The sequence below is a fragment of the Lepisosteus platostomus genome, chromosome 9 (genome assembly GCF_059453375.1).
Source record: "Lepisosteus platostomus isolate fLepPlt1 chromosome 9, fLepPlt1.hap1, whole genome shotgun sequence".
In the NCBI taxonomy this organism is placed as follows: Eukaryota; Metazoa; Chordata; class Actinopteri; order Semionotiformes; family Lepisosteidae; genus Lepisosteus; species Lepisosteus platostomus.
In genome coordinates, this window is record NC_142619.1 from 47,158,184 (window position 1) to 47,166,941 (window position 8,758).

Sequence of the window (8,758 nt, forward strand, 5' to 3'; positions counted from 1 at the left end):
GTGAAATCGTTTAATTCTGTTTCAGGCATGAAGAAAGTTTTCCCCTGAAACTTGTCAGTTCTTTGCTCCACTTACAGCACATTCCCATCAGTCCTGACAAGCTTGCTTGGGGGGGAGCAGAAGTACAACCGAATGCTGCCACCACCCTGCTTGACAGTAGGGAGGGTGTTGATCGACTGATGCACTATGTTGGGTTTGAGTCAATTATAGCACTTTGCATTTAGACCAAAAAGTTCCAACTGAGTCTTGTTTCCACACAAGACCATTTACCACTTTTGCTATATCAGTTATCAGTCACTTTGTTGCAAACTCCATGTGGGATTTGAGGTGAGTTTTCCCCTCTGCCATACAAGCCAGCTTTGTGGAGTGATGGGATATTGTTGACGCATGGACATTTTCTCCCATTTCAGCCACTGAACTCTATAACTCTTTCAAAGTCACTGTTAGTCTCATGGTTTCCTTCTCACCTGGCAGCTCAGTTTGGAGGGACAGCATGGCCAAGGCAGTGGCTGGGTGGTGTGGAATCTCAATTAAGAGCTGAGTTACCATGCTCAAAGACATATTCAGTATCTCTGAATATTCTATAACCTTCTCTTGATCTGTGCATTCATTAATTGTTTTGATTTCTTTTCGTACTGAAAGCTCCTTGGACTTCATGGTTGAGTCTTTGCTAGAAATTCAAAAGCTGACGGAAGGACTGTACAGAGATAGGCATGTTCTTCTGAAATCATGTGCACCACTATTACTACACACAAAGGCCACTCAAACTGAGTAATTTTGCACTTCTAAATTAATTTAAATATGCACAATACAGAGCTTGAATGGTCATGCAATTGTGACATTTCCATTTTTCCTTAATATGATCCATTTACTTTTTCCGTTTGTATTATTCAGGTACTTCAAAATGTCATAACTGCAAGCTTTACAGCAACAAAATGTGAAAACTGTGCAAGGGATATGAATACTTTTGGTAGGCACTGTATGTGATAATCACACGTGATTGTTTGTACAACTTTAAGTCTCCTATGTCCTATTTAAGAGTCCTATGAGTTCAACAGGTAAGATTACTTATGAAATACCAGACAAAGCCATACAAAACATATTAATAAAGGCTAAAAAGAATATAATAACAGGTAAAGGGGAGCTATGCCAATCCTCGATTTTTTTTCTTTGAGAAAGGTATTGAAAAAGCACTCTTCCATCTTGTAAATTCCATAAGGAAAAAAATCAAAGTCTTCCAGTTACATAATCTAAGAAAGGGATAGCCTGAATGTAGTGCGATCATGCAAGATTAACTATACTTCTCACCTCACCAAAGCATTTTAAAGGTATAGCGCAGTGCAAAATCATCTGAGAACTGTCCTTAATCTCATTACTTCTAACACTAACTGCTTTCATCTTACTTCTGTGTGCTTAATCCCACAGAAGTAATAACGTCAAATTATTAAATAAATTTTCAGATACTACATTATAATTCAATTCCTTCATACATAATGAACTGGATTAGAAGTGTGTTAATTTTACCTTCAGGCAAATTAATTGTGTTCTATGCATTTTAACTCCCCTGAAAACTATCCCATTGGAAAAATACACACAAAAAAGAAAGCAGTAATCTTCTCTGATCCTGTTTAAGTTAAAAGGCAACTGACCTTGAAACACGTGTGTTTATGCAAAACTAGTGTCCTAAGCACGTTTCACACAGCAGATATGTTTGCTTTTCCTTAGCGGAAGCACTATTGCACAGTAAGAAGAATTGTCACGGGGAATCAATACATTCTTTAAATGGCTTTTGCTGACTCGACATTCCCTTCATTTAGAACAAAAAACAGTTGCTGGCAGCAAGAATCGACAGAACCTAATAACATAGCAATGGCTCCTTAATATTAATGCACAAAATAAGAGGCTTCAATGGTATAGATTAGCACTTTAATAAAACAAAACCAAGGGCTTAAACAGTAACTTTTACCTCTGTAAAACTGCTTCTGCTAAGAAAGAATAAGGCTTTCAATATTTTTGTTAAACTGACTTCAGTTTAGCAAAGAGCTTCAAGAGAAAGCATACATGTATATTAAATTCAGTAGACTTTGGGGAAGAAACATATAAAAACTATAAAAAGAAAAAAAAAATCACTCGTATTATACTGACTTTTTTCATGACAAAAAGTAAAGTCTACACAGGGCAAATAGAAGTTTAAATGTAGACAGTGAACACCTGGTGTTGATGGTCAGAAAACCCACATGCCTCCAACAGCAGAGTTTAGAGAGCTGATGGAAGGAAAATATTTACGCAATAAAGCACTTTCAGTCTCACACCATCTGCCACACCAGGCAAATGCACATAGATCATCATAATCACTAATATTTCTTTATTTTTCATTTCAGTCTGCGAGGACTGTATCAGTCATTCACTGTACCACAGGTAAAATGTACTCACTCATTGTCGAAGGCGTTGAAGTGTACAGACCAGCTGAGGTTTCATACGGTAGTTGTTAACAGGACACCTCATAGAGGCACACATGACCTAAATAATACAAAATAAATTGCATTAGAACCTCATAATAACAGAAGAATTAACATTTGTATAGTTTTCCATCCCAAAAAGATTTACATGCTGAACTGTCGTGCAGCCCATACCTGGATGACTCATGGCACTCATAATGCACCAGCAGTCCTATCAGACAGCAGGATAAGTGAGAAATTACTTCAATAAAGGGGGGGGGGGGAATTCAGATAGGCTAGATTTTGAAAGCCCAAAGTGGAATTTGGCTGGAACAACGTGGTAACACTACTATATAGTGCCATCAGGACATTTAATACCCAAGTGGTCAGAATCTTGTTTCCATGTCTCATCCAAAGAAGAAAGGATAGCACTTCCTGTAGCACAGTGTTCTTGGACATTATGGGCCCCGAGATAAGTCTTCCACCAAATGGTCCACTAACAACACTGACAACACTTCTTTGGTAGGCTTCCATTCCACTTCTGGCCAGGGCCAGCTCAATTTAGCTGCTTATCCGATGAGATGAGGCTGCAAGTTGACAACACTGTACAATACAATCCTAAATAACAGGATCGGCTGCACAATAAAATCCTAAATAAGGAGCTACTTCCGGTAAACCCACCTGGAAAACAAGCTGCTGTACAAATTTACGATGCTCAACGCACTCAGAAGAATCTTGAGGACTGCACTGCAGGTCTTATTGTCAATACAAAACTATAAACACGACACTGCTTCCAGCTTCTTTTCACGGTTTCCCATCCTTTCTTCCCACTCACTACTCTGCCTTTTGCTGCAAGCAGCTGTGTTGCTTTCAAGTGGCATCTTGCCATGGTGTGAACAGGTTGACACATGTGATGACACTGACTCAGTCATCACCAAAGACCGTAGAGATCAAATGCAAACCCTGGAATCTCCACATACACATATTTTTTGTATTATTTTGGAAAACGTACGTAAGGTCTGAACCCTCATGTTTGACCTCTTCAGATATCGTAGAATCTCATTGATAAAACTTAGTCCTGCAGACTGTGTTCTTCTGCTACTAGTTATGTTACACTCTGCCCACTTACATTAGCACTGGGTGATCCTCTTTTTCCTGACATGCAGTATTAGAGCCTCTTTATATTGATTTGCTTGTTTTTTTCTGTTGGCCTTTACATTGCTCTTTTGAGTAACAGCTCTCTTCTAAAACTAGGAAAATAAACTACGGAACCATCACCCTGCTGCAGTACAACAGAAGAACATAATTCGTGACAATACTGAGCAGCTTCAACAGCAACGTACCTGGGCAGAACACATCTATAGTATTACTGCTCACTACATTATAGGAACTAAATCAGAGCAGCCTGCAGGCTACGTTACAGCTCCTGATGATACTGTTTACCCTGGCTGCATAGCATTAGCTGTGGTAGGATCAGCAACATCATGAAAAAAGGCAGTCAAAATATTTAAAAAAAAAAAAGATTTGCACATGTCTAAATGCTTCAAAAACGGAGTTCCGTGACAAAATGGGTAAAAGAAACAACAGAGGATCCGTAAACGACCAAGTAAAAAGATGGCAATCAACTTCTTGTTTATCATAATAAACCTTATGGGTCAAACATTTCACCGCAACCAAGAAACCTTTTCTTTAAAGCGCAGCTCCACTGCAAACATTTAAGAGCTTACAAATTCACCTCAGCTCCTGCCTAATGTGCACAACCTAATCATTTAGCTCTCAAACATGAGTGCTAAGAGCAGTTGGCTGTTACAAAGTAGTAAATAACTATAATTGCATGATGCGGTGGGCCATTTCCTTGCTGATGTATGAGGATGAAAGGTCAAAATAGTGTGGAATTACCCTACTGGCTGCTTATAATGAATGGTACAGAACCAAAATTACCGGCTACACCAAAATTATCTGCTGCTCCAAGATCACTGTGACTTTATATTGGGGAATCACTGACTCTATGCAAAGTGTTCTATTTTTAACCTACCTTATGAAAATAGTCTTCAAATGCTTGCAATTTACAGTTTTACTAAAAAATTAAATAGTTCCAATAATAGCCCTATTGGTAGACCTCATACAAACTAAACTGATATGCATAACCCCAGAAAGAAAAAATAACAGCCCAAAGATAACTGTTTTTTTTTAAATGGCAGTTTAATAACACTTTTTACAAACTTCGGCTAAAGAAGCTAATGGTTAAGCCATTTCTATTGTAAGTGAGTTTGTTTCAGAATGATTATATTTCTAAAGATATCTGCACTTTGCTACCCTCCCCCCACACACCTCTGCTCTCTGCAATGGGATTGGAATTACATGATGTGCTTAGTGTAAAGTGCAATATGCCGTATTCATTATTTTAATAGTAATGTAAGGGAACCAGAACACATTTTAATACAGGGTTTAAGATTGTGGGACCCAAGAGTTAAAAAGGTTAGAAAACAATAACATAGCACCATAAATTTTATTCTAATGTCAAAAGCGCTTCCATTAAAAATTCTGAAACTCACATGTAAAAAGTCTCACTGGGCAGGTTATCCTTACAAGAAGCTGGGCTGTTTTGTTGCCACTTTACAAAAACCTACAGGCCCTGCTCATCTGACAAATAGTGGCAAATCCTTCACAAATGCAAAACGTCGCCTCTAAAACGTTGTGGATCAAGACAAATATTGCTCCACGTCTTCTTTTAAATGTGTTTAATTACTCTATTGTTGCCTTTCCTGATGACCCAGAGCTGAAATATTCTTCAAGCTGCTAGTGCAGCTGAACACATAATAGGGGTAAAAAAAATCTTTCAGCTGATCTTTTTAAATGGAGGTCTAGGCTGTTCTCTCATTGTCAGGCTGATTTCAAGCTTTGATTTTGGCAGGCATCTGCTAGTTTCTGACCTCTGGGTAAAAGTAACAACATAATGAAAATTCTTCTAATCCAATAAAAGTAGCTTTCGTGGCTCATATGGTCAACACACTGTATTTCACTTTACGGTTATGGAGAGAAAAGGCAGAATCACTGTTTTCCTTCTTTGTAAGGCATTCCCTACACAACAAGGGCTGGCTGACAGAGCAGATTTAGGTTTTTGTGTGCGGTCCATTTTTTCCATATATATATATATTTTTGCGTTAACTTTTGGTATAATTGGCAACAGAAACACAGACAGTATGTATCCATTTTCTGGAAATGGAGATACATATATATGAGAGGAAGAAAAAATATTTATACTAACAAAGGATTTGAACAAGATACAGTGCACCACATGATCATTGACTTGCTCACAGCCTTTATGGGAAGCCTAATGTAACAGTATTAATAACATAGAGACTTAATCTAATTAAATAAAAAAAACAAAGAAACATGAAATCTTGCTGAAATTATTCACTTTCCAATGGACAGCCTCTTTTCTATGCATGATCCTGCAAAACGCAGTGCTAATTCCCTGTTTAAACTGAGCTGCTATATTCATTACCTGGGGCAAAGTATAGTGGCCTCCAGATTTATTCCTATCTCCGATGAAAATAGAACAAAATACTATATAGCACGATGAGTTACGGATTGGATAATGTTAATAGTGCCCCAGAGAGCAAAGTTATATGTATCAGAAATAATTAATTGAAATCCGGAAAGCTCAATAGTTACATTTAATCACCCCTGTAAGTGCGTATTCCTTTAAATAAAACCCCCCAAAAGAAATGTGGGATAACATTCTGATCTTTGGAAGTGTAATGCAAGCCTCTGAAACTGTATCGAGGCCTGTGAAATAGTTCTGTTTCTCTGGGGTATAAAGGGAGCCATCTTGTAGCATGCATCACCATGGTTAAGGGCAGAGGACTCTCTGGAGACTGTAGGCAAACAGTCCTTGACCCCCACCCTCACACGTTGGAGGATGGCTATAAAAGGATTCACTATTTCCCACTGCAACGGCCATCACTAAGAAATGTAAAGCTACTGGTATAGAAGTAGCTTTACATTTACAAGAAGAACCCAGCGTCTCTTTTCACCACAGGCCAAGAGACAAGTGGTTCGGAGACAAGCGGCGCCAGTAACACACACTCGCAACTTCAGGGTACCAAGCATCCAAAACTACCAGCTGACCTGCCTGCAAGCATGTGGCATTCATGGCAAGGGCTGCAAGAAAGAAGCATCTTCTGAGAGCGAACCACAAAAACAGGCTCGAGTTTGCCCAACTATACCCCAATGACAACCATTCTTCTGAAAGCGAGTAATGAATTAAAATTGGAATCGAATGAAAATTGAGGTCTTCGGGCGCCCCAGTTTTCTCCTGCAGTTCAACAACATGTAGGTGTACTCGCTTCTGGGAAAACTGGTCCTAGGTGTGAGTGTGTGCGAATGTGTCTGACCTGTGAAGGACTGGCATCCTGTCCAGGGTGTATCCTGCCTTGAGCCTGTTGCCTGCTGGGATAGGCTCCAGCTCCCCCGTGACCCTGAATCCGAACAGCAAAGGATGGATGGACAGATGGCTAATTCAAGTTTATGTTTGCGAGATTTACTTTCTTTAACACCATTGAGAAAATGTCCATGGTGGAGGGACTGCGGGGTTGTTTTCTATTTCTTTTTGAAGATAGGGAGAATCATGAACTCCAATATTATTTATATATTGTTTATGTGTTTGGAAAGATGGATTTCGAACGATAAGGATGGATGCAGATGCACATTCATTTCATGTTATGCGGAACTTCGTGGATTGAGGAAGTTATTTTATTTTGCTTGACCTACAACAACCTACAATAAACCCAAGCGACGTGCAGCACTTTCCAAGCAAAAACTGAAGATGTCAGATTATCAATATCAGACTGGATAAATCAGCGCAGCACTCAGAAATATTGTGAAATAAAATGTCCGCAGCTATCGAGTCGATGAGGTAACAATCAGTTTTAGCAGCACAACGAAAATATTACACAACAAAGGAAATGCTAATCGTATATACATTTCATTATCAAAAACTCCCCATAAACGGCCTGATACATTTACAGCTATTGTTTACCCATGTGGTAAACTCCGGGAAATATACGGGTTACGGCCCATTACAATCAGAAATTTGCAGTTGTCTGCTGGGAAACATTTACGGCTTGTTTATAACGCAATTCTGTGTAAAAGCATCTCTGTACAAACAACATGCTTGGGTTAAGCCGCATTACCCCACAGGCTATATTGGATTGGGAGAGATACAAATGTTCACCGACTCTATCCTTATTCACAGTCGGTAAATGGATGAACTAAAGTTTTGAGTAGAAATAAATCTGGTTTCAATAACTCTTGTAAAATAACTTCAGAAAACACGCGCAGGTGCAATCACTACACAGCACAAGGCACGCAAGTACAACATTTCAAAAATATTGAATTGGAAGATCCAAATGTGCTCTCCTTAAAATCAATCAAACCACTGAGAGCGAAAACCCAGCGACGTCATGTGACTGAAAGGACACTTCATCCAATCAGAAACTAGGAACGGCAGAAAACAGCCAATCAGCAGCCTCGGTGTGACTTCGGCACAGTCTGTCAACAACCAGGCTGCTGCTGGAGGCTGTCCGGGGGTTTGACTTGGTAGGCCTCAATGAATAGAAATTGCAAAGTTTGGCACAAATTAAAAATACTGTCCGACGCCAACAGAGCCCGCGGAACAACGCATAAAATTCTGTCTCTCGTTCACACACTACTGATTCAGCAACACATTTTCATGTTTAAGTGTTTCCCAGGGGTCTTCTACTTTTAAAAAAAAACTCCACCGTAGTTACCAATCATTGTTTTAACTCGCTGTTGTACAGTAAAAAGTTTACAGTTTGGAGATTTATTATGAATGGGGAAATGTCGGTCTTACCTTGTTCTAAACCGCAGGAATGCGTCTCGTTTACATTGGAAAGTCCGTTTTCTCAGAGCGATTTCTGGTGAAAATGATCATGATCCCGGACCAGGAAGTGGCTGACTCTCCCTCCTGGACTGAGCAGTTCAACTCCTCACTATGGAAACCCCCGCAGGGCGCTTTCACTCGCTCCAGCTCCAGGTACGCGTAGTCAGACAGCCTTATCGCATCAGCCATGTTGGATCTAAAACGAGGTTGCAGCCGGCGGTTTCGGATGATGATTAACAAAATATAACAAAACAAAAATGTAATGGGAAGAGTATTCAATTCCATAAACCACACTGTTGGATACACAAAATGCCAAATATAGTGCAGGATACAAGTCATATAAGTATGTTCAGGTACATAAAACCCAGCATAAGGTGTGTATTAGAGACACACATTTATTCCTGTTGTTTAT

The 8,758-nt window shown here is 39.4% G+C and overlaps 1 protein-coding gene across 1 annotated transcript in view; it reads right to left on the minus strand.

The window, feature by feature from the left end:
* usp6nl (USP6 N-terminal like) overlaps positions 1 to 8,535 on the minus strand; it is an 86,237-nt gene extending 77,702 nt beyond the window's left edge. Inside the window, exons 1-2 of the mRNA XM_088645315.1 lie at positions 8,317 to 8,535; positions 2,434 to 2,520 (exon numbers count right to left, since the gene is read on the minus strand). Of these exons, the coding sequence (XP_088501441.1) occupies positions 2,434 to 2,437 (4 nt within the window). The 5' untranslated portion in view covers positions 2,438 to 2,520; positions 8,317 to 8,535. The remainder of the gene's footprint in view (positions 1 to 2,433; positions 2,521 to 8,316) is intronic.
* Positions 8,536 to 8,758: the final 223 nt, after the last annotated feature.